The sequence below is a fragment of the Oncorhynchus mykiss genome, chromosome 2 (assembly GCF_057628025.1).
Source record: "Oncorhynchus mykiss isolate SJ-2025 chromosome 2, ASM5762802v1, whole genome shotgun sequence".
NCBI classification, from domain to species: domain Eukaryota; kingdom Metazoa; phylum Chordata; class Actinopteri; order Salmoniformes; family Salmonidae; genus Oncorhynchus; species Oncorhynchus mykiss.
The window spans coordinates 94268664-94294820 of NC_143023.1; the positions used below are offsets into that span (position 1 = coordinate 94268664).

Sequence of the window (26157 nt, forward strand, 5' to 3'; positions counted from 1 at the left end):
AGTACAAATTCACCAGAGACAGTACATTTACCTCAAAGCATTTCCTTGTTCAAGCCTGCACATGTCCTCCTGCAAGCTACCTGTATTTCATTCTCAGAATTGAAGGCTTCACATTGTACCATCACAACACATCTCCAACACATGTTATCCTTATTGTGTACATAGGCCTGCGTTTTCAGGGACGTGCAGAACATTTCTCGAGGACAATGGACCTGTACTGTGTTTGGTTGATCATCTTTGGACTGACTCTGACGTCAACTCTCAGGATTCTGGAATGGCCACCCCTGAACTGCACACAACTGGTATGTTTTAACCAACACAGTTGTTCTTTACTGTAATTAACTGTAGAAATGCATCGCAAATGATCAAAACACACTGGGACTATGCGCACCGGAGAGCGCCCGTCACGTGACACATCCCACTCCATTGTATTTTACTAATTTGGAGCAATACAGCCAAACACACTTTGCAAATGTTTTTTTTGTTGTTTGTTCATGTTTCAAGCGTACGCCTGCTAATAGTACACATGTCCCAAGTTTCTATATAAAATATCACACGCGAGAAGGAAGTTATATAACAAATTCATTTTAAATTGACCTGTACTCAGAAGCGAATTGTGGTGTATTGTGGAGTACACGCCACTGATAATGAGAGAGCAAGCCAGTCACGTCACATTTTTATCCAGCAGGCTCTCAGGAATTTAGATGTTCTATTTTCATAGCCACTGAGGGGTTTTTCCTAATCTTTATTAATTTAATGTTTATGTGATGTTATGTTCTGAGATGTTGAAATGTATAGGCTAATACATTGAGAGTATTGATTATATAATAAGATATTGTCATTGAAGAAATACCTGTTGAGGTGCATTTTGGATTATACCAGTTTTAAGGGTTGGGTTTTTCATCTGTTCAGGTTGCTTATAGAGCTCCACAGTGGAGGTGTCATAATACCCATAAAACCTAGTGGTCAAACAGGGAAATGGTTCCAATCGTTTTTTTCCACGATCAATTTTTCCCATAGGGGATTTTAGAAACACAAAATAACGGCTGTTTTAAGCATAGTTTTACCCTGGCGTGATGTTTTGATAACCATGTAATTCTCTCGGACAAGGTGACTTTTATCAATATATTCAGCTTTATTTACTCTCAGATCCGAAAATGCTAACTATCATCAAAGTAGACATCATCAAATCCCCACAAGCTCCTGCACATCATCTCTTGCAGACACATTTGCTAACAGGTATTGTGTCAATTAAAAAATTGCACAGAACAGTTCACAGAATTGTCAATTTAAAGAAATGTAGCCCATTTATTCATTACTAAATTTAGCTAACATTAGATAGTTAATCCAGAGATTCATAACTTTGCCTCAATTTGGCAGTCTCCTCCAGATCATCGTGGTATTTGTAGTTCTTTATGATAGCCACATTAGCAGATAATTAGCGTTTCATTTTTTGTGGGGAAAATACAGGTGAATATATTGATAAAAGTCACCTTGTCTTCGAGAGATTTACACGGGTATCAAAATGTCATGCCAGGGTAAGACTACATGAAATACAGCCCTTTTTTGAAGCGTTTCTAAAATCCTCCATGGGAAAAATGAATGGCGGAAAACAACTGGAACCATTTCAAATCAAATCAAATGTATTTATAAAGCCCTTCTTACATCAGCTGATATCTCAACGTGCTGTACAGAAACCCAGCCTAAAACCCCAAACAGCAAGCAATGCAGGTGTAGAAGCACGGTGGCTAGGAAAAACTCCCTAGAAAGGCCAAAACCTAGGAAGAAACCTAGAGAGGAACCAGGCTATGTGGGGTGGCCAGTCCTCTTCTGGCTGTGCCGGGTGGAGATTATAACAGAACATGGCCAAGATGTTCAAATGTTCATAAATGACCAGCATAGTCAAATAATAATAATCACAGGCAGAACAGTTGAAACTGAAGCAGCAGCACGGCCAGGTGGACTGGGGACAGCAAGGAGTCATCATGCCAGGTAGTCCTGAGGCATGGTCCTAGGGCTCCGAGAGAGAGAGAAAGAAAGAGAGAAAGAGAGAATTAGAGAGAGCATACTTAAATTCACACAGGACACCGAATAGGACAGGAGAAGTACTCCAGATATAACAAACTGACCCTACCCCCCGACACATAAACTACTGCAGCATAAATACTGGAGGCTGAGACAGGAGGGGTTAGGAGACACTGTGCCCCCATCCGATGATACCCCCGGACATTTCCTTCATTGATCTCTAGGTTTTATGGGTATTATGACTCATACTGTGGTACTCTATTCAGGGGAGTATTAGGCTGTTTGTTATTTAGCGATTCTACGTTTATATGCCAGTATTCGTCAACGTTTTGTAAATATCCACGTGTTCAGCTCACCTTCTGCACCTGGAAATAAATACCACGATTTTGCACCTGACTCTTTATGCTTCTCAATCGGACCGCCTGACAAGACCGCCTCGGATCCGTTATCTTCCTCTCACTTCATTGTATTTGTTGTAATAGCCTATTGCACAGTATACCTTTTTTTTAATTTTTGTTTTCCAGGATCTTCAATGCAGCGTTCAAATTAGTAAGTGTCATCTGACTATGGGGAAAGTATCTTGTCTTGATTGCTGTAAATACCGGGTACACAGTTGGGAAAACCCAAGGGGGTCTCTGTATTATAAAAATGGCATAGTGAAATGGTAAATCATGACATGTGCAGTTGAACATAAATATTGTTAACACGTACAGTATTTTGTTCAATACATTTCAATATGTCCAATGATGACAAACACTGTGAATACAGATCATTCATTGTCATACCATCTATTGAATCTGCCAGATAACTGTTCAGACGAGGGCTGGATTATACCCAGACACCAGGCGCCTAACGGTCCTCTGTGGCACTCAGGTTCACAGCAGCATGTGTTTGTGAGGAGAGGGGAGAGTGGTGATCTGCTACCCGTGATGTCTCTGAGCTGGAGCCTTCAGATCAATGGTAATGTACACAGCGGTTCTTATTATTTGATAGGCAAGTAAAACTGGATGCTTGCTTCTGCCGTTGTGCCGTTGAAGCAAGGCATTTCATCCCTAATCTGTTCCCGGTGCGCTGCACTGCGTTGTGACAGACCCTGTGCTCTAGCAGCTCCAACGATGATGTAATCATCTTCTTCTTCCTTGATCTAATCAACAGGAGGTGTAATCAATGGGACCAGTGGGACCGAGGTGCACGTCACTGAAGAGGACAGTAATAAAAGCATATGTGTCCGATACATCTTCCATAACAAAATACAAAACATGATGATTAACTGGAAGCCGGTAAAACAATGATACTGGATGTGAATCTAAGTGATGGAGGTTTGCTGAAAGGTGGAAATGAATAGTCAGATATGAAAAGAACCTTCTGTTTTGTTAGACTGATATCTATTTACTTGACTTTCTTTTAGTGGACATTTTCCTTGGACAGAGTTGTGGTGGACCCCGAAAACAAGTATTCTGTTTCAATCTACAACTTACCAAAACCAGACCTGGGGAATTACAGACTTGACAAAATCTTTACAATCCCAGGTGAGGCAGACATGGAATTCGATTGGAAAAGTGATTCGGTTAAACTTCTGAATGTGTATTGAAATGTACACCTGTATGTTATCATGATCAGGATGCATGGATCCAAGAATAAAAGCAGCCAAGGTGTGTTTGGAAAACGGTAAGGCTCACAATTACAGTCAGGTAATAGTTAATACAGAAAGTAATCAAGGGCTTGGATATATCTACAACAACACTGAGTATGTTGCATCATTCCAGGCAGTCTTTGGGAACCCCAGTTGTCCTGGACTGTGTCAGTGGATGGAGGAGAGAGACTGATCATCACAGTGGGTTTTAATACAGCTGAGTTCTCTGACGAATACCAGATATCCATCCAGAACACTCAACACTCACAGCATGTCATGAGGGTAGGTATCTGTGGTCAACAACACTCACAGCATGTCATGAGGGTAGGTATCTGTGGTCAACAACACTCACAGCATGTCTTGAGGGTAGGTATCTGTGGGATACAACACTCACAGCATGTCATGAGGGTAGGTATCTGTGGTCAACAACACTCACAGCATATCACGAGGGTAGGTATCTGTGGTCAACAACACTCACAGCATGTCACGAGGGTAGGTATCTGTGGTCAACAACACTCACAGCATATCACGAGGGTAGGTATCTGTGGTCAACAACACTCACAGCATGTCACGAGGGTAGGTATCTGTGGTCAACAACACTCACAGCATGTCACGAGGGTAGGTATCTGTGGTCAACAACACTCACAACATGTCACGAGGGTAGGTATCTGTGGTTAACAACACTCAATGATGAAACATTGGTAATTGATTACTGTGTTCCTGGAACTTATTACTGTGTCATGATTTCTTCAATTCCCTTCAATTCCTGTTTCAGGAGAATAGAACATCATTGAATGTGACTTTTGAACTGGATGTATGGCAGCTGCCTCCATGTGAAATGCTAATTGTGGTAAGTTTCATTTCCTATAGCAACCATTTGTTTTCAATTTCACTGACTGACCTAACCACAAACATACTTTTTTTTCTCTCAAAAGATTCAGCCATTTTTTATACGGTGCAAGAGCAACTGTTTACATCACCAGACAAAGTGTAACTACTGCTCCTGTGAGTAAAATGTATTTGCCATCTAAATTACTTATTTTGTCCAACGGTCATCTCATTGATTTCCACTTTTATCTTTGTCTGATAAATTTATTGTATTGTTTTTTTCCCCAGACTATCAAAGGCCTCCCACTTATAGCCGATCTTTGATAATAAAAGCATTACTGGGGCTAATCATGGCTGGTGGTTTCCTGACTTATTTGCTGCAAAAAACATCCCATACAGGTTTGTTGGTTAATAGATTAACCTTTCCCTAAATAAAAAACAGAATAGTAAACTACATGCCTCAACTGGTAAAATATTGTTTATATTTCTGCGCACTCTATTCCATTTCTTCTTCTCCTTCCTAGATCCAGGAAGCCAGCTCCTGACCACGCCCAGAGGTGAACTGGAGGGAGTCCAAATACAACAGAGAAAAAGAAAAGTCCTCATCATCTACTCTCTGGACCATCCTCTGTATATAGAGATCGTCCTGAAGCTCTGTGCTTTCCTCATGGCTAAGTGTGGCATAGAGGTGAGAACGAGGACCACAATGGACATTTTGACTGTTGTCTGTTGATATTATTGTGTTTTTAATCCTCTATGATTTTTTTTATGTATGTATTGTGACTAGGGCACCTCTATGGGATGGTTCTAGCCTAGTCCTGGATTTGAAATCCTACTCAATAATGAATCTCCATTGAAATAGCATTGTGAAATACTGTAGGCTTAATCTGTGTCTGGAAACCAGCCCTATATGTACATTCAATTTGTCAAATAAAGTGAATTAATTGACTCATTTAGGTGGTGCTGGACCTGCTGGACTCTGCCCGGCTGGGCATTGTGGGTAGTGTCCAGTGGCTGGACTGGCAGAGGGAACAGATTGTTAAATCCTCAGACAAGATCCTAATCCTGTGTTCACGAGGGGTAAGGGCCAAATGGAGAGCAATGTGTGATGGTGCCGAAACCCGGGTGATCCTGAGAGAGGATGTACGTTCCCCCATGGGGGACATGCTCACCCCTGCGCTCAGCCTCCTGGTACCCAGCTTTGTGAGATCTGGAACGTTCCAGAACTACATGGTGGCTTACTTTGAGGACGTTTGTTCCGAGGAGGATGTTCCGTCTCCGTTTAACATCATAGTGAGGTACTGTCATAGGGAGGGAGGGAGGGAGGGAGGGAGGGAGGGAGAGAGAGAGAGAGAGAGAGAGAGAGAGAGAGGGAGAGAGAGAGAGAGAGAGAGAGGGAGAGGGAGAGAGAGGGAGAGAGGGATACCTGCCATGACTCATTCCTGTTCCCCTTTACAGGTACAAACTCATGAAGCATTTTGAGGAGCTCTTCTTCAGGCTCCTGGATAAAGAGAAACATGAGCCAGGGCGAGTGAATCGCATTGAAGGCATCACCGAGGACGAGTATTTTCAATGTCCCTCAGGGAAAGCATTGCGGGAGGCAGTGGAGGCTTTCCATGCCTATCAGCTGGAGCATCCAAACTGGTTTGAGGATGAACTAGTAAAGGACACAGATGAGGACGTGGAAGTGGAGGAACCTTCCCTGGAGCATCATGCTATAGAACAACCAACTGAGAGCCCCCTCACCATCAGACAGAGTGTGCCAGAGTGCATAGAAGATGGACCTTCCTCTCCCATCAGTGATGTGACACCGTCAGAGAGGGATCACACGGTGTACTCTGCAACCCTTCACATGACAGAGGGACTCAATGAATCCAAACCATTTCCTCTCTCGGCGCACACACATATATGTGTTTCCCATCCAGCTGAGCAAGATGGGTCCTGTAACTCTGTCTTGGTAGGTTGGTATCCCTCTGTCAGCACACTTAAAGAAGGAACAGCAGTGTAATTTCACTGATGCCGCTAGGGAGTGATCCATCCCCAAGCCCACGCAGTGCACCACATCATCATCTTGAAGACATCTTGGGTTCAACTAATGTCTGTATGGGGTCAACAGGGACATACCAAAGAGAGGTCTATGAGAGGGTGTCAGTGTCACATACTGCAACTCATCTAACGTTACAGGCCCCACCACAAGCATATGTGGACCCTGTTGCACGGTGTCTTCCTATGACCTTTTGAGAGTGAAGACCGCGCACGTGTAAGAGTCGAGGGGGAAGTTCATAATGCTCTCAGTTGTGGAGTGAGGGGAACATGGAATGTGTCCAGGACAGAACGAAGTAACTACTCTCAAACCCACCTGCAACTCAATACAGTTTCAAGGCATTTAACATTTTGGCCGGTTATCCAATGCTCTTAACCAGAGCGACTCATAGTCAGTGCATTCAACTAAGGTAGGTAAGACAACCACATATCACAGTCATTGCATGTTTAAAACTTCAATGAAGCAGCTATCACCAAAATCAGTGCTAGTTAAAAAAGACAAGTGTTTGTGCAAGAAAAACAAGTACAACAATAAGGTGTTCATAGAGACTCACTGTGTTTAGTTCACTCTACCGTTGTCCTGCGGTGTTCAGTAAGTAAGCATTTCATTGTACCGTGTACACTACACTGTATCTTATGCATATGACAAATAGATTTGATCAGGTAACTCTGTAGAAGGGACAGTTTTATATTTACTGGGGTGGGGGAGTGGTCCAAAATAGGGGAGGGTTGTCAAACTTTATTTTTGCTTTGGGGAGGGTTGTGTAGTTTTATATTTGGCACAGAGGAGGGTAGTGTGTTTTTTTTCGCTGGTTTACATTACCCACCTTGATTGTGCAATCCCAGTCACTTTTAAACATATTTGTACTGTGTAAATATATATTTATGTATAACATTTTTTTTTACTGACAAATAAAATCAATCAATCCAAACTGTGCAGCTGCCATTTGATAAATTGAAAGAGACAACTGTTTAAAAACACCCCAAAAGTTTAATAATATTCTGAGATTGTCAATCCAAGTCTTTGATACTGGGTAGATCTACAAGGTTGGGAGGGATGTATTTTCTGCAGTGGTGGAAAAAGTACTCAATTGTCATACTTGAGTAAAAGTAAAGATACCTTAACAGAAAATGACTCAAGTAAAAGTGAGTCACCCAGTAAAATACTACTTGAGTAAAAGTCCAAGTAATTGGTTTTAAATATGCTTAAGTATCAAAAGCAAATGGAATTGCTAAAATGTGCTTAAGTATCAAAAGTATAAATCATAAAACAATTCCTTATATTAAACAAACCAGACGGCAAATCAATCAATCAAATGTATTTATAAAGCCCTTCTTACATCAGCTGATGTCACAAAGTGCTGTACAGAAACCCAGCCTAAAACCCCAAACAGCAAGCAATGCAGGTGTAGAAGCACGGTGGCTAGGAAACACTCCCTAGAAAGGCCGGAACCTAGGAAGAAACCTAGAGAGGATCCAGGCTACGAGGGGTGGCTGTGCCGGCACCATGTCTTATTTTATTTTTATTGCCGAATTGCCAGGGGCCCTCTCCAACACTCAGCTATAATTTACAGACGAAGCATCTGTGTTTAGTGAGTCCGCCAAATCAGATGCAGTAGGGATGACCAGGGATGTTCTCTTGATAAGTGTAAATTTTCCTGTAAAAATGTAACCAGTACTTTTGGGTTAAAAACAAAGTAAAAGTACATTATTTTATTTCAGAATGTAGTGAAGTTAAAAGTAAAAGTTGCCAAAAATATAAATAGTAAAGTACAGATACTACTTAAGTAGTACTTTAAGGTATTTTTACTTAAGTACTTTACACCAATGATTTTCTGTTTGTCAAGATTGACATAGTCTATTTATTGTGGTGTTGAAAACACAACCCATGATTTTGAAGTGCCCAAGTCAGTATGTTTTGTTTATTGGTTGTGTGGTATATTGGCACTGTCACGCCCTGATCATAGAGAGCCCTTAGTTCTCTATGGTGTAGGTCAGGGCGTGACTAGGGGGTGATCTAGTATAGATATTTTTATGTGGGTGCTAATATGGTTCTCAATTAGAGGCAGCTGTTTATCGTTGCCTCTGATTGGGGATCATATTTAGGTAGGTTGTTTCCCCACCTGCATTTGTGGGATATTATTTTGTGCATGTGCATCACGTAGTAACGTTTCGTTGTTAGTTTATTGATTTGTTTTGTTCTTGTTAAGTTTCACTATATAATAAATATGTGGAACTCAACATCCGCTGAGCCTTGGTCCGTCTCTCCTCACTCACGTGACAGGCACAGAAACCTGTTGGTGTAAAATGAGTTGTGTAGGCCTAGTGAAAGAGGCAGGGAGAATGAGCTTGCATGGAATCAAACATATTTTATTTAATTACTCATGTGTTTCATTGTATATTCAACTTTTTGATACCAGAGTAGCTCTGATCTTAGCAAATTGTGTAACTGTGTGCATTGATAATAATGGATATATTTTAAGATATAGTTTTCTTATTCATATCATGTTAATTCCCAATTGCATAAACTCAAACTGGGTGAAACTGGGTGAATAGATACAGGTCAGAGTTCTCATGGTAAAGGCAAGCAAACTGTGTCAACAAAAGGCATGGCAGGGTCAAAGTTCACTCACTTTTCTGGCGAAAAAGTCTCTCATTCCTGAGTTTCTCACACACTGGAGAAGGTAAGCATTAAGAGCAGTATTGTTGGTAATGAGCTGATATGAATTATGGGAAATTGAATGAATGCCTAGTGCCATGTATACAAATATGTTAGTTATCAATTAATTAATATGCCTTAAATAATAACGGCATACTTGGGGATTTTGGCAATGAAACCCGTTATCTACATCCCCAGAGTCAGATTAACTTGTGTATACCATTTGTATGTCTGCGTGCAGTTTGAAGGAAGTTTCTAACTAGCTTTAGCGCATTTGCTCTAGTTAGCATTGGCTCTATTCAGGAGTTAGCTGTGTTGTTGGCTAGATATTGAACAAGTGTCCTGAAGAGAGAGCATATTTTCTATGCCAGGTGAAATCGCGCATCACTAGCTCATTGTTATGTATCAAAATAAATAACTAGAAAACAGCTTAAACATATACAGCTACTTCGTTATTTTGGCTGCACTGTTTGACATGACTGTAAATTAGCTGTAGTTGACTTAACAAGCGAGGGATAGGAACGTTACCAGCCAGTATGGAAATGGACCATTTAGAACGAACGGCTTGGGTCGCGTCCAAAGATGCAGAACAGAAGGACTGAACGACTGGGTACAGAACATAAAGACTGAACGACTGGGTACAGAACATAAAGACTGAACGACTGGGTACAGAACATAAAGACTGAACGACTGGGTACAGAACATAAAGACTGAACGACTGGGTACAGAACATAAAGACTGAACGACTGGGTACAGAACATAAAGACTGAACGACTGGGTACAGAACATAAAGACTGAACGACTGGGTACAGAACATAAAGACTGAACGACTGGGTACAGAACATGAAGACTGAACGACTGGGTACAGAACATAAAGACTGAACGACTGGGTACAGAACATAAAGACTGAACGACTGGGTACAGAACATAAAGACTGAACGACTGGGTACAGAACATAAAGACTGAACGACTGGGTACAGAACATAAAGACTGAACGACTGGGTACAGAACATAAAGACTGAACGACTGGGTACAGAACATAAAGACTGAACGACTGGGTACAGAACATAAAGACTGAACGACTGGGTACAGAACATAAAGACTGAACGACTGGGTACAGAACAAAGACTGAACGACTGGGTACAGAACATAAAGACTGAACGACTGGGTACAGAACATAAAGACTGAACGACTGGGTACAGAACATAAAGACTGAACGACTGGGTACAGAACATAAAGACTGAACGACTGGGTACAGAACATAAAGACTGAACGACTGGGTACAGAACATAAAGACTGAACGACTGGGTACAGAACATAAAGACTGAACGACTGGGTACAGAACATGAAGACTGAACGACTGGGTCGCGTCTCTGGCAACCGAACCAATAGAACGAATGACCAGCCGGATTTGGGTAGAAACCGCATGTGTCAGAACTATATCTTGTGAAAGGCTGAAATAGTGTGAATAAATTCATCAATAACGTTCATGAAAATATATCAATCATTTTAACATGTTGGTAACCCGTAAAAAAATGGCACGTTGGCCGTCCTGAGACGAACAACAACCGTGCCAATAGATCCTCCAAACACCGGCTTCTCGGGCATTATCACTTAAATGTATCACTGCTGGTCTAGCATAAAAAGCTAACTGTGACGAGTCAGCCCTTATTATTTAAGTGGTCCTTTGTGGAATAGACACCGGCTGGAATGCAGTTTTAACCAATCAGCATTCATGATTAGACCCACCCCTTGTATAATTAAGCAAACGCACCCAGGTTGGCACCGTAGGGGTCCACTTTGGGCTGTAACAAAAGGCCCGGCTTGGGCTACATGCACTGGGCCCGTGGGTTTTTGCTCATGGGCAAATAGTTGGCCCCTAATTGTTGACAGCCCTTATTCAGCCCCAAATAAATGTGGGCAGCCCAGTACCAGCCCACAAGAAGCCTTATGTTATTTGGCCTGCCCTCGTTGGGTCAATTACAGTCCAAATGAAAGTTTGATGGTCTAGTGATAAATTCCCAAATATTACCCGCATTCTACCCAAACAGCTGCAGTAAACCTGTTAACCCTAACCCTAACCCTGTTAACCCTAACCCTAACCCTAACCCTGTTAACCCTAACCCTAAACCTGTTAACCCTAACCCTAAACCTGTTAACCCTAACCCTGTTAACCCTAACCCTAACCCTGTTAACCCTAACCCTAACCCTAACCCTAAACCTGTTAACCCTAACCCTAACCCTGAACCTGTTAACCCTAACCCTGAACCTGTTAACCCTAACCCTAAACCTGTTAACCCTAACCCTAACCCTGTTAACCCTAACCCTAACCCTGAACCTGTTAACCCTAACCCTAAACCTGTTAACCCTAACCCTAACCCTGAACCTGTTAACCCTAACCCTAAACCTGTTAACCCTAACCCTAACCCTGTTAACCCTAACCCTAACCCTAACCCTAACCCTGAACCTGTTAACCCTAACCCTAAACCTGTTAACCCTAACCCTAACCCTGTTAACCCTAACCCTAACCCTAACCCTAACCCTGAACCTGTTAACCCTGAACCTGTTAACCCTAAACCTGTTAACCCTAACCCTAACCCTAACCCTAACCCTGAACCTGTTAACCCTAAACCTGTTAACCCTAACCCTAACCCTAACCCTGTTAACCCTAACCCTGAACCTGTTAACCCTAACCCTAAACCTGTTAACCCTAACCCTGAACCTGTTAACCCTAACCCTAAACCTGTTAACCCTAACCCTAACCCTAAACCTGTTAACCCTAACCCTAACCCTAACCTGTTAACCCTAACCCTAAACCTGTTAACCCTAACCCTAACCCTAACCCTGTTAACCCTAACCCTAACCCTAACCCTGTTAACCCTAACCCTAACCCTAACCCTGTTAACCCTAACCCTAACCCTGTTAACCCTAACCCTGAACCTGTTAACCCTAACCCTAAACCTGTTAACCCTAACCCTAACCCTAACCCTGAACCTGTTAACCCTAAACCTGTTAACCCTAACCCTAACCCTGAACCTGTTAACCCTAACCCTAAACCTGTTAACCCTAACCCTAACCCTGTTAACCCTGAACCTGTTAACCCTAACCCTAAACCTGTTAACCCTAACCCTGAACCTGTTAACCCTAACCCTAAACCTGTTAACCCTAACCCTAACCCTGTTAACCCTAACCCTAACCCTAAACCTGTTAACCCTAACCCTAAACCTGTTAACCCTAACCCTGAACCTGTTAACCCTAACCCTAACCCTGTTAACCCTAACCCTGTTAACCCTAACCCTGTTAACCCTAACCCTGTTAACCCTAACCCTGTTAACCCTAACCCTAACCCTAACCCTGTTAACCCTAACCCTAACCCTGTTAACCCTAACCCTAACCCTAACCCTGTTAACCCTAACCCTAACCCTGTTAACCCTAACCCTAACCCTGTTAACCCTAACCCTAACCCTAAACCTGTTAACCCTAACCCTGTTAACCCTAACCCTAACCCTAAACCTGTTAACCCTAACCCTAAACCTGTTAACCCTAACCCTAACCCTAACCCTAAACCTGTTAACCCTAACCCTAACCCTAAACCTGTTAACCCTAACCCTAAACCTGTTAACCCTAACCCTAACCCTAACCCTGTTAACCCTAACCCTAACCCTGTTAACCCTAACCCTAAACCTGTTAACCCTAACCCTAAACCTGTTAACCCTAACCCTAAACCTGTTAACCCTAACCCTAAACCTGTTAACCCTAACCCTGAACCTGTTAACCCTAACCCTAACCCTGTTAACCCTAACCCTGAACCTGTTAACCCTAACCCTAAACCTGTTAACCCTAACCCTAACCCTAACCCTGAACCTGTTAACCCTAAACCTGTTAACCCTAACCCTAACCCTGAACCTGTTAACCCTAACCCTAAACCTGTTAACCCTAACCCTAACCCTGTTAACCCTGAACCTGTTAACCCTAACCCTAAACCTGTTAACCCTAACCCTGAACCTGTTAACCCTAACCCTAAACCTGTTAACCCTAACCCTAACCCTGTTAACCCTAACCCTAACCCTAAACCTGTTAACCCTAACCCTAAACCTGTTAACCCTAACCCTGAACCTGTTAACCCTAACCCTAAACCTGTTAACCCTAACCCTAACCCTAACCCTGTTAACCCTAACCCTGTTAACCCTAACCCTGTTAACCCTAACCCTAACCCTAACCCTGTTAACCCTAACCCTAACCCTGTTAACCCTAACCCTAACCCTAACCCTAACCCTGTTAACCCTAACCCTAACCCTGTTAACCCTAACCCTAACCCTGTTAACCCTAACCCTAACCCTAAACCTGTTAACCCTAACCCTGTTAACCCTAACCCTAACCCTAAACCTGTTAACCCTAACCCTAAACCTGTTAACCCTAACCCTAACCCTAACCCTAAACCTGTTAACCCTAACCCTAACCCTAAACCTGTTAACCCTAACCCTAAACCTGTTAACCCTAACCCTAACCCTAACCCTGTTAACCCTAACCCTAACCCTGTTAACCCTAACCCTAAACCTGTTAACCCTAACCCTAAACCTGTTAACCCTAACCCTAAACCTGTTAACCCTAACCCTAAACCTGTTAACCCTAACCCTGAACCTGTTAACCCTAACCCTAAACCTGTTAACCCTAACCCTAAACCTGTTAACCCTAACCCTAACCCTAACCCTAAACCTGTTAACCCTAACCCTGTTAACCCTAACCCTAACCCTAAACCTGTTAACCCTAACCCTAAACCTGTTAACCCTAACCCTAACCCTAACCCTAAACCTGTTAACCCTAACCCTAACCCTAAACCTGTTAACCCTAACCCTAAACCTGTTAACCCTAACCCTAACCCTAACCCTGTTAACCCTAACCCTAACCCTGTTAACCCTAACCCTAAACCTGTTAACCCTAACCCTAAACCTGTTAACCCTAACCCTAAACCTGTTAACCCTAACCCTAAACCTGTTAACCCTAACCCTGAACCTGTTAACCCTAACCCTAAACCTGTTAACCCTAACCCTAACCCTAACCCTGTTAACCCTAACCCTAACCCTGTTAACCCTAACCCTGAACCTGTTAACCCTAACCCTAACCCTGTTAACCCTAACCCTAAACCTGTTAACCCTAACCCTAAACCTGTTAACCCTAACCCTAACCCTGTTAACCCTAACCCTAACCCTGTTAACCCTAACCCTAACCCTGTTAACCCTAACCCTGAACCTGTTAACCCTAACCCTAACCCTGTTAACCCTAACCCTAAACCTGTTAACCCTAACCCTAAACCTGTTAACCCTAACCCTGTTAACCCTAACCCTAACCCTGTTAACCCTAACCCTAACCCTGTTAACCCTAACCCTGAACCTGTTAACCCTAACCCTAACCCTGTTAACCCTAACCCTAAACCTGTTAACCCTAACCCTGAACCTGTTAACCCTAACCCTGTTAACCCTAACCCTAACCCTGAACCTGTTAACCCTAACCCTAACCCTGTTAACCCTAACCCTAAACCTGTTAACCCTAACCCTAACCCTGTTAATTCTGGAGGTATAAAATCAATATTTTAAGTTACAAAAAATATAATAAACAAATACCACATGTTCAAATTCAGTAGATTTTGTCAATATTAAATAACAGTTACGGTTGAAGTGGGAAGTTTACATACACCGTAGCCAAATACATTTAAACTCAGTTTTTCACAGTTCCTGACATTTAATCCAGTAAAAATTCCCTGTTTTAGGTCAGTTAGGATCACCACTTTATTTTAAGAATGTGAAATCAGAATAATAGTTGAGAGAATTATTTATTTCAGCTTTTATTTCTTTCATCACATTCCCAGTGGGTCAGAAGTTCACATACACTCAATTAGTATTTGGTAGCATTGCCTTTAAATTGTTTAACTTGGGTCAAACGTTATGGGTAGCCTTCCACAAGCTTCCCACAATAAATTGGGTGAATTTTGGCCCATTCCTCCTGACAGAGCTGGTGTAACTGAGTCAGGTTTGAGGGCCTCCTTGCTCGCACACGCTTTTTCAGTTCTGCCCACAAATGTTCTATAGGTTGAGGTCAGGGCTTTGTGATGGCCACTCAATACCTTGACTTTGTTGTCCTTAAGGCATTTTGCCACAACTTTGGAAGTATGCTTGGGGTCATTGTCCATTTGGAAGACCCATTTGTGACCAAGCTTTAACCTCCTGACTGATCTCTTGAGATGTTGCTTCAATATATCCACATAATTTCCCTTCTTCATGATGCCATCTATTTTGTGAAGTGCACCAGTCCCTCCTGCAGCAAAGCACCCCCACAATATGATGCTGCCACCCCTGTGCTTCACAGTTGGGATGGTGTTCTTCGGCTTGCAAGCCTCCCCCTTTTCCTCCAAACATAACAATGGTCATTATGGCCAAACAGTTCTATTATTGTTTCATCAGACCAGAGGACATTTCTCCAAAAAGTACGATCTTTGTCCCCATGTGCAGTTGCAAACCGTAGTCTGGCTTTTTTATGGTAGTTTTGGAGCAGTGGCTTCTTCCTTGCTGAGCGGCCTTTCAGGTTATGTCGATATAGGACTCGTTTTACTGTGGACATGGATACTTTTGTACCGGTTTCCTCCAGCATCTTCACAAGGTTCTTTGCTGTTGTTCTGGGATTGATTGGCACTTTTCGTACTAAAGTACGTTTATCTCTAGGCGTCTCCTTCCTGAGCGGTATGATGGCTGCGTGGTCCCATGGTGTTTATACTTGCGTACTATTGTTTGTACAGATGAATGTGGTACCTTCATGGGTTTGGAAATTGCTCCCATGGATGAACCAGACTTGTGGAGGTCTACAATTTTTCTGAGGAAATCGTAAAGGTCTTGGTTTTCCCATGATGTCAAGCAAAGAGGCACTGGGTTTGAAGGTAGGCCTTGAAATACATCCACAGGTACACCTCCAATTGACTCAAATGATGTCAATAAGCCTATCAGAATCTTCTAAAGTCATGACATCATTTCCTGGAATTTTCCAAGCTGTTTAAAGGCACAGTCAACTTAGTGTATGTAAACCTCTGACCCACTGGAATTGTGATATAGTGAATTATAAGTTAAATAATCTGTCTGTAAACAATTTTTGGAAAAATTACTTGACATGCACAAAGTAGATATCCTAACCGGCTTGCCAAAACTATAGTTTAGCAAGAAACTTGGAGTGGTTGAAAAACGAGTTTCAATGACTCCATCCTAAGTGTATGTAATCTTCTGACTTCAACTGTAAGTACCTCAGCGTCTGAATGGAGTCTTAGGTTAATATCAAGTAAATACAATTAAAAAGGGCAAGATTTTCTAACAATTGGCTAATATAATAAAATGAATATACAAGATTTTTTTCTGAGAAAAAACAAGCATAACATTCTGTGTATTTAAGTATGACTTGAATGGAGTCTTTAGCTTAAAATTACAATACAATTTTCAATTAAGAAAGTATGCTTTCAAAGTGAGGTTACAACTTCAACATGCACAACACTGACATTTCATTAACATAACATGAACATTTTAATGGTTTAAATATACAGAGACACACCACACCACATAATTACAAATACATCAGCTGCTGGACAGAGTATACAGAATGTATGATTCTCATGTATAGCTCTCACAGCTGCTGTACAGAGTATACAGAATGTATGATTCTCATGTATAGCTTTCACAGCTGCTGGACAGAGTATACAGAATGTTTGATTCTCATGTATAGCTCTCACAGCTGCTGTACAGAGTGACAGTTTAGTTTCTCAGGCTGTTTTCACATCAGAAAAAGCTGAGGTTGACTGTGGGGCTAAAATGTAAACACAATCCCCATTTTTGACCTTGGTTCCAGCAACCAAACGTTTAGACATGAACCTCAAGGACTAGGCTGATACGTATCTGTACAGACAGCCTCTGAGACAAAGTAGTTCCAGTTCTCTCTCTCCACCTTTCCTCCCCTACTCTTTCTCCTGTGTAGCAACATCTCAGATTGTCTTGTGCTCCCCTTGCTCTCTTTCACCCATCTTGTCTTAGTGTGTAGTTAGCTCCTCCCATTAGTCTCTCTCAGTCCTTTAGAGTGCAGATGAGTTGGAGTGATGAAGGGCCACCTCACTGACAACTCTGCAGTGAGCACCACACAGTCACCCACAACTATACACAGTCACCTACAACTATAACCTCTGTTAGTGTGAGACGAGTCTCAGACAAGATGGGTGAACGAGAGCAAGGGGAGCACAAGACAATCTGAGATGTTGCTACACAGGAGAAAGAGTAGGGGCGGAAAGGTGGAGAGAACGAACACTGGAACTACTTTGTCTCGGAGGCTGTCTGTGTACAGGTACGTAATAGCCCAGTCCTTGAGGTTCACGTCTAAACGTTTGGTTGCTGGACCCAAGTTTAATGTCAAGTCAGCTCTCACATAGCAAATTTATTGAGCTCACTCTTCCCCAAAGTCTTGTGTCTGTTGCCTCAGATGTCTTTCAAACCGCTCCTTGCGTCCTCCACTACGGTCACGTGAGTTCATCAACCAGATCTTGATCTCCTCTTCAACTGTTGCATCTTGAGGCCTGGGTTGGATAGGGCTTTTCCTGACTGTATCTGAAAAAAAATCACATTTGTAACAGTGAACTGGGTGTGGTATGCAATATGAAGATGACCAGACTCTGTGGACCCGGTGACAGGTCCAGTTAGGATCGCCATATAGGATAGGATATAGGATCGCCATATATCATGAGAAAGCAACGGGTGTCTAGTAGGAAGATGGCAGAAACCATATTTTACACTACGATAAACCCCCCCCTCCCTCCCTCCCACATATAAGCAGCATATGTCATGCTTACTATAGCCAACAAGGTTCCCATGGCGACACATTGATATTCTACATAATTAACATGTCAGGCCATAGTCGGAGTTGGAGTTAAAACAGTTGCAGTTTCAAACATTTAAATCACGGATGTCTAGGTGCTCGAAAGAATGTGAAAATGTTTGAGATTCCACCGGATGTACCTGCAACAACCTTCCTTAGCCCCAGGTTGTAAAAGGGTATTTTGTCATTTGTGCCTTTCCAGTTGAGCTGCCAGAGCATGACTTATCATCCTTCTTGTTGTCGCTTGGACATCATAACCTCCAATGGTCCCCAGATATGTCATTTTCAAATCAAGGGAAATGAATAAAAGCTAAATGTGTAAAGGAAAGAGACACTATTAGTAAGAAAGTAATTACTGTATTGAGTGAGTTTACCAAGTCTTCTAGACTTTGCTGGTCCTCATTTTTTTGTTCCAGGCGATCAAGTTCATCATAGTTTTGTAAGGGTAGGCTGATGTCGTCAGATAAAGTGACCTCCTGCTTTACTTGATCGAGAGACTTGACACCACTCTCTCAAGTTGTCAGTCTGTCCTTAGTTTCTTCAAGCGCATTGACCAAGTACTATCAACACCTGACAAGAAAGCATCTAATCACAAACTTTGACCACATGTACTCAGCGAGACTTAAAGCCCGATTGCGTTATTTTTATCATTTCGGCTTAGCAAAGAATTTTTGCAAGACATACCTGCAGACAGAGAGTGGCTAGCAGGCGCTAAAGGATTGCTTGGAGTCAGAGAGCGTCTTGCAGATTGGGGGTGACTCAAAGAAAGTGAGTTGTTCATAGGGTTGCTGGTAGACGGAGAGTTACTGGGAGGTGAAGGTATTGGCAAACTTAATGGTAGTGGTGGGACTGGAAGCACAGACTACTGGACACAGGTCTCTTGCACTTGGAAACATCTGTTGCCTTTTCGGAGGGGCTGGCTCCAAATCAATGTATCGCTTGTTTGTTCTGGTGAAAATAGAAAATAATTTCATCCTGTATCCATGTACTACTAACAATCCCAACTGAATGATACAGAAACTCTTCAATGTGATACTGGGCCATTGGTAAGTAATATAGATCTCTGTAGGACAATTGAAAAATAAGAGTTTGAGAAATTCAGTAAATGGGTATAACAAAAAACGCTAAACCTTGATTATGTAGCAAGGGCGTGGCTGCCCAATCTGTGCCCATTGGGATCAAAATGTCCAATAGGTGGTGAACTTGGTCTCTTAGTTGAGGATGGCATGCTTTATAGATACCAATGTCTTTTGAATCCAGGGGACTGGAGAAGAGTGTCAATAATGTCAAGAACTTCCTGAAAATAATGTACTCCTCCCCTGTGCGATCATCTCGTAGGATGTTCTGTACCAGTCCCAGGTCTCCTTTAACACAGTTGTCCCCAGTGGTTGTGGCAATGCTGAACTGTTCAAATATAGTCTTTAGAAACTGGGTGCAGTGAGGGAATGATTGGGCCTCTATATAGTGTGTTCTTTTCAGAGAATGTTTCTTTTCCTCTGTTCTCTTTATGGATGGGAGCGTTCTCTCGAGTAATTTGGTGATTCATTTTTTAGGGGAACAAATTGTGGTTTCCGGCAGACTTTCAACTTGCTCATAGTGTCGTCTTTTCCTTTTGAAAAGACCTCCTCATATCCTCTGCCAAGAGTCAGATTATGGACATTGTAGACCAACTCTTCAATGCCATACAAATTCTCAAACTCACTGAGGAAGTTTTTGAGGTCATCTGCATAGCCACAATAGTAACAGCACAAGGCAGGGAAGTTGCTGTAGTGGGAGAAGGAAAGGATGTCTTGCCTGTGGGCCTGTGTATAATAAGAATTGGTAGAATTCGGTTCCTTTCCATCTGTCTATTTCTTCAAGTCCTCTTGGTTCTCTGAAACTCCATTGGAATGTGCTGTCTGATTTGACACCAACCTCTCAGAGGTGGCGCTCACTGCCCGAGATCCCAATCTATAAGAAAAATCCCTTTTCATCTAAAAATACATCAACTTCCGAGTTACTCTAAGACAAACAGGGTGCATGTAGTCAATAATGAACGTTGTGACCATGCCTATGTTCAACAGGGTGGTGAACCAGTGTGGTTTATGTGAAAAATGTGGGTTAAGTATACGGGATATGGTACAGCTAAATTATGGACACATCATTTGATCGATTCATGTTACTTGCCTTGCAAAAGTTAGACAGTTACACATTAAATGGACAATTTTACTGTATCCAAATGAGCTAGCTGTCTATTGAATATCACCACAGGAAAGTATGGTGGCAACTAACTTGCTTAGCCAGTCAAGTTAGAAGTGCACACATCTGGATGCTAGCTGTGGTAACGTTAGCCCAAAACCAGTAACCTTAAAATAGCAACCTAGTAAGTTACATAGATGTATAAGCTTACTCCCTTACACTACATGTATACATTTATCTCAAGTTAGTTATGCACCCTTTCATAGATGTTACTTAGCTGACGACTTACATGAGTCTTATTAGCCAAGTGATCTTAATCCATTTAGGCTTTGCTGTGTAGTATTTTTATGCTAATCGTGAGCTAAAATCGTAATGGCTGTAACCAGAAGTCTATGGTGGCGGTTAAGCTCCAACATTAAATAATTAATCATAGTGCTAACGTTAGCCTAGCTAGTTAACGTTAGCTATTCTAGCTCTTGCTAAATGAATGTTGTTTGCCAGACGAGCAATGTTACCATCGGTAAAATATTCAAACCATTTTAGTCTAGGTATCGTTTTTACTAAGTTATTAACAAAACGGTTAACAGATGTTATGGCTGAGCCGATCGCTTACCTGTCAGTTTGTGAAGTCGACAGTTCCCTCAAAAACCGTTCACATTTAAACGTGGGCTCGTGTACGTCTTTAAAGAGTGCAGAGTCCAATCCCAACCGCTCAGTGGTGGCCCATGATGTTATCGACCCGAGAGGGGCCACTGATTTCACAGCCGCATCTCAGCCCCAAAGGGGCCCCGCTCAGTCATGTTTGCTGGGTAAGGCCCGAGGAGGTGTGGTATATGGCCAATATACCACGGCTAAGGGCTGTTCTTTTGCACGGTAGAGTGCCTGGAGACCACCCTTTTCCATGGTAAATTGGCCATATACCACAAACCCCTGAGGTGCCATATTGCTATTATAAACTGGTTACCAATGTAATTAGAGCAGTACAAATGAAAGTTTTGTCATATGGTGGTATAGGGCCTGATATACCACGGCTGTCAACCAATCAGCATTCAGGGATTGAACCACCCAGTTTATAATGTGTAATAAGGCCTTTTTTGTGTGTGAACTTTATACATTATGTGACCCTAACTTTGACAGAGCCCTTTCCTCAATTATTTTTTAAAGTAGTAGTTCTATTAAGTTACAATTGACTGGGTTTTTCTCTACCAGTATGACTTAATATGAATAAGTATACCTTTATTTTGAATCAGTTCTTGAATGTAGCAGGATAAGAATACAAAACACTCCACTTATTTCACAATGTTGCAGGCAGCACTGATATTCCGGGTGTAGATTTACTGCTGTGTGCCCCAATAGGGGGGGGGGTTACTTTATCCCAACTAACTAGAGCATGGAAATCTACTTAATGGGTGAATTGTGTGTGCCTTGCAGTGACTTGGTTGGCTACTCACTGCTGCTTTTGATGCCCGGGAATCCAAGGCTGAGAAATCTGTTTTGTTTTCCATCATGAAATTAAGGTAACTCCCTGTGATTACGTTTTGTTCTGTTACTTGGATATGCCATTTTGACAAAAGTTTGGTTGTTGTTTTTAAAATGTTATTCTTGAATTCTGATTAGTTTATTCTGCTGTCATTGTTTCCCTTAGATATTCTGAGTTGAGGTTGCTGAAGGAAGTATCTGCACAACTCCTAAAACGTGACATCACAACATTTCACAGGAGATTATGCAAAAATGGTAAAGTCAGCCCCTGCTATAATAATGAAAAAAATATTAAAAGACTTGACTTTGAACTTACCCTCATTGTAATATTGAAGTCGGATTCAAATATTTATATTCCTTATATTTCTAAAAAAGTAATCCCCCCCCCCCAGATGGTCTCTTCCTTGTCCACCCGGCAGTATCCCAGGCATTGGCAGAAAACAGAGCAGTGGTGGCACTAGAGAGCACCATCATCACCCATGGCATGCCATACCCACACAACCTGAGGTATGTGCTGCAAAGATGTCAAAATGGGAAGGACTTTGTGTTAGACAGAAAGTCCCTGATATAAAATATAATCCATGCTATCAAGCTTATTTATTCTAGAAACCTTACATGTACCTACCTCGTTTAGCAGACGCTCTTATCCAGAGAGACTTACAGGAGCAATTAGTGCCTTGCTCAAGGGCACATCGCCAGATGTTTCACTTAGTTGGCTCAGGGAATCGAACCAGCAACCTTTCCGGTTACTGGCCAAACGCTCTTAACCACTAGATTACCTGCCGCCCTTAATTCAGTATTAGAAGTTACTGCTTTCAACAGTCACTGATTTTCCTCATTCAGCACAGCCAAAGCGGTAGAAGCCATAGTAAGGACAGAGGGAGCCATTCCTGCCACTGTTGGGCTGCTCCAGGGCAGGGTTCATGTGGGGTTGTCTTCAGAAGAACTGGACTACCTAGCACGGAGTAAGACGTCGCTGAAAGTGTCCCGCCGAGACCTGCCCTACGCCATCAGCAAGGTGAGCACCTGTCAAGGTTGGACAAACAACTGAAAAGCCACTCAATTCAGTCTTATTCAGATTGAATACCTTGCTTACCGGTGTGTGTGTGTGTCTTCTCCAGGGTCTCTGTGGTGGCACTACGGTTTCAGGCACCATGATAGCAGCACACAGAGCCGGTATCCATGTCTTTGTCACTGGGGGTGTTGGAGGAGTGCACCGAGATGGAGAGAATAGTAAGTACAATATCCCAAAGTGAAATGTTATTGGTTGGACACTACTGTAGCCTCAGTGAAATGTTATTGGTTGGAAGTTACTGTAGCCTCAGTGAAATGTTATTGGTTGGACACTACTGTAGCCTCAGTGAAATGTTATTGGTTGGACGCTACTGTAGCCTCAGTGAAATTACACAGCAGGGAGACTTCATGTTTAGGATACAGAAATAGAAAACAACAAAAGGTATTGAAATTGTTAACTGACCATCTTCTCAGGTATGGATATCAGTGCAGATCTGACAGAGCTAGGCAGGACTCCCATTGCTGTGGTTTCAGCTGGAGTGAAGTCCATTCTCGACATTGGCCGCACCCTGGAGTACTTGGTTAGTGGTTATTGCTAGATGGTTTTATACATGGACAAATGCAGAGATTCCATTGCAAGAGATTCCATTGCAAGAGATTCCATTGCAAGAGATTCCATTACATCGCAAATAATTATTAATAATTGTGTTTTCTTCAGGAGACACAGGGTGTGTGTGTCGCCACATTTGGGACCTCCATGAATTTCCCCGCTTTCTTCTCTCCACAAAGTGGGTTTACCTCCCCTTACCATGTCAACAATGCTGAGGAGGCTGCTGATCTCATTGGTGACGCAGCTCAATATTTTATGTCTGAGTAGCAACATTTTCCAACTGACTCGAAATTGCTGTTATTTCAGGGTCATTCTGAGCTGTTAATCTAGGCATGATTATAAGATATCATGCTTATGACAAATCTTACAATGTATTGTGACTGCATCATAATGTACTATACCTGTCTCTTTCCCCTGGCCTACAGCGGGTAACCTGTCCCTGGGTCTACAGAGTGGCCTGCTGCTGGCTGTGCCCATCCCTAAGGAGCATGCAGCAGCTGGAGAACAGATTGAGAACGCTATACAGGCTGCACTGGCAGAGGCCAAGTAAGAAAACACTGCATTGTAACATATTATGATCTCTCCACCTGACTTGACTGTAGTTGAATTAAGCAATAAAGCCCGAGGAGGTATGGTATATGGCCAATATACCACGACTAACGGCTGTTCTTTAAGCGCGACACAACGCGGAGTGCCTGGACACAGCCCTTAGCCGTGATATATTGGCCATATACCACAAACCCCCTAGGTGCCTTGTTGCTATTAAAAAACGGGTTACCAACGTAACCAGAGCAGTAAAAATAAATGTTTTGTCATACCCGTGGTATATGGCCTGATATACTACGGCTGTCAGCCAATCACCATTCAGGGCTTGACCCACCCAGTTTATAATCCCTAATACATGTTTTTGGATATGTATGTTGCCTACTGGTAAATACCCATTCAATTGCTGGGTGTTTATATATGGAGTGTGCGACTTTCATTATTTTCATAGTTTATAGTTTATTCGCCGTTAGTCAGCACCTCCACACAAACACATTTTTCTGGGTGTGCGCCAGCTCATGTTTTTTAGCCTACTAAGGTATTGCTATAAAGCCCTATTTATTGAGCACTTTTCATGGTCTGTATGAGCTGGTGTAGTTTTCTGAACAGTTATTTCCTGATCTTTAGATAGCCGCTTGCATGACTGACAACACAGGAAGTTGCTTATCAGAGTTCCTGTTTGGTTGCCTTGATATGACAAGAAAAATATCAGCATTTCACCTCAGCCACACGATTAACTCTCTGTTGCCTTCGTGCGTATTTTCCCTGTAGTGTTAAAGGTATCAGAGGAAGGGATTTGACGCCCTTCGTTCTTCAAAAGGTCAACGAACTGACCCGAGGAAAGTCCCTCCAGGCTAGTATCCTTCTCTGATCAATAACGTGGTGTGAGAAAACCACGCTGCAGAGAGAGAGGGAGGGATCATATCAGAGTCATTCTTAGTGTAAGAAAATGTTTTAAAAAATTATAATAATCTGACATAATTGTGGTTTTTATAACTTGTTTTATCGATGTATAACTGAATGTTTGTATCATCATTACATTAAGGTCCCTTAATCTGATATTCCCAAAGATATCGCTCTCATTCATAATAATGCCAGGGTAGGCAGTCAGATAGCCTGTGCACTGTCTAAACGAATGCAGAAGAAGACTTGGACACCTGCTCCTCACGGAAAGGAGAGAGAGAAAGATTCGGACTCTCAGCCAAACATTGTGAGTACTAGTCATATGTTCATCATCAATACACGTGAACCAATCACTCTTGTCTTGCAGAGCACATCATTTTTCTTATTCTAGTTTTAGCTTGATGGACAGTGTGTAACATGCTTACTGTACAATAACACTGGCTCTTTCATCGCAGGTTGTCATAGGTGGTGTGAATGTGGATTTTATTGCCAAGGGGAAAACAAATAAGCTGGTGGTACGTTCACACAAACTCTGCTAATGTCAAGCATCTACTACTGCATGTCTGGAATATTCAATTGATGTCAATGACACATGGGTTTGTTTGATTGCTCAACAGTTTGGACAGACGAATCCTGGAAGTGTCTGCCAGTCATTTGGTGGAGTAGGAAAGAACCTTGCTGGTTAGTTATTTAAAGCAATAAGGCACCTCAGGGGTTTGTGGCATATGGCCAATATACCACGGCTAAGGGCTGTTCTTATGCACCACGCAACGCCCTTAGCCGTGGTATATTGGCCATATATCACAAACCCCCAAGGTGCCTTATTGCGTTTATAAACTGGTTCTCAACGTAATTTGAGCAGTACAAATAAATGTTTTGTCATAGAATGCTGTTCATTGAATACAGCTCGGCGTACAACACCGTAGTGCCCACGAAACTCATCACTAAGTCAATGACCCTGGGACTAAACACCTTCCTCTGCAACTGGATAATGGACTTCCTGACGGGCCGTCCCCAGGTGGTAAGGGTAGGCAACAACACGTCTGCCATGCTGATCCTCAACACTGGGGCCCCTCAGGGGTGCGTGCTTAGTCCCCTCCTGTACTCCCAGTTTACCCACGACTGCATGGCTAAACACGACTCCAACACCATCATCAAGTTTGCTGACGACACAACAGTGGTAGGAGGTCAGAGACCTGGCAGTGTGGTGCCAGGACAACAACCTCTCCCTCAACGTAAGCAAGACAAAGGAGATGATCATGGACTACAGGAAAAGGCGGGCTGAACAGGTCCCCATTAACATCGACGGGGCTGTAGTGGAGCGGGTCGAGAGTTTCAAGTTCGTTG

At 42.5% G+C, this 26157-nt stretch overlaps 2 protein-coding genes and 1 long non-coding RNA gene across 5 annotated transcripts in view; 2 read left to right on the forward strand and 1 right to left on the reverse strand.

Moving 5' to 3' along the window:
* Positions 1–6939, forward strand: LOC110500081 (interleukin-17 receptor A). Its single transcript, XM_090213062.1, has 13 exons — positions 1–302; positions 2550–2574; positions 2830–2985; positions 3181–3305; positions 3434–3554; positions 3646–3693; positions 3792–3940; positions 4434–4508; positions 4594–4663; positions 4775–4885; positions 5011–5174; positions 5444–5784; positions 5945–6939. The coding sequence occupies exons 1-13, from the start codon at positions 207–209 to the stop codon at positions 6492–6494; spliced, it is 2031 nt and encodes a 676-aa protein (XP_090069188.1). The 5' UTR covers positions 1–206; the 3' UTR covers positions 6495–6939.
* Positions 6708–26157, forward strand: part of zgc:136858 (Indigoidine_A and YeiC_kinase_like domain-containing protein) — a 22959-nt gene continuing 3509 nt past the window's right edge. The window contains exons 1-13 of one of the 3 annotated variants that reach the window (XM_036959567.2): positions 6708–6939; positions 21693–21778; positions 21907–21995; positions 22133–22247; positions 22584–22758; positions 22862–22973; positions 23229–23335; positions 23473–23599; positions 23790–23910; positions 24679–24764; positions 24978–25117; positions 25266–25325; positions 25428–25491. In XM_036959567.2, the coding sequence (XP_036815462.2) occupies positions 21768–21778; positions 21907–21995; positions 22133–22247; positions 22584–22758; positions 22862–22973; positions 23229–23335; positions 23473–23599; positions 23790–23910; positions 24679–24764; positions 24978–25117; positions 25266–25325; positions 25428–25491 (1207 nt within the window). In that variant the 5' untranslated portion in view covers positions 6708–6939; positions 21693–21767. Of the gene's footprint in view, positions 6940–9074; positions 9214–21692; positions 21779–21906; positions 21996–22132; positions 22248–22583; positions 22759–22861; positions 22974–23228; positions 23336–23472; positions 23600–23789; positions 23911–24678; positions 24849–24952; positions 25118–25265; positions 25326–25427; positions 25492–26157 lie in introns of those variants that run through there. The other 2 variants (XM_021577251.3, XM_090213057.1) reach the window with 2 other exon arrangements.
* On the reverse strand, positions 16724–20032 carry LOC149985308 (uncharacterized). Its single transcript, XR_016489508.1, has 2 exons — positions 18224–20032; positions 16724–17815 (listed from the first exon to the last, which is right to left on the reverse strand). It is a non-coding gene; the product is annotated as an uncharacterized LOC149985308 (long non-coding RNA).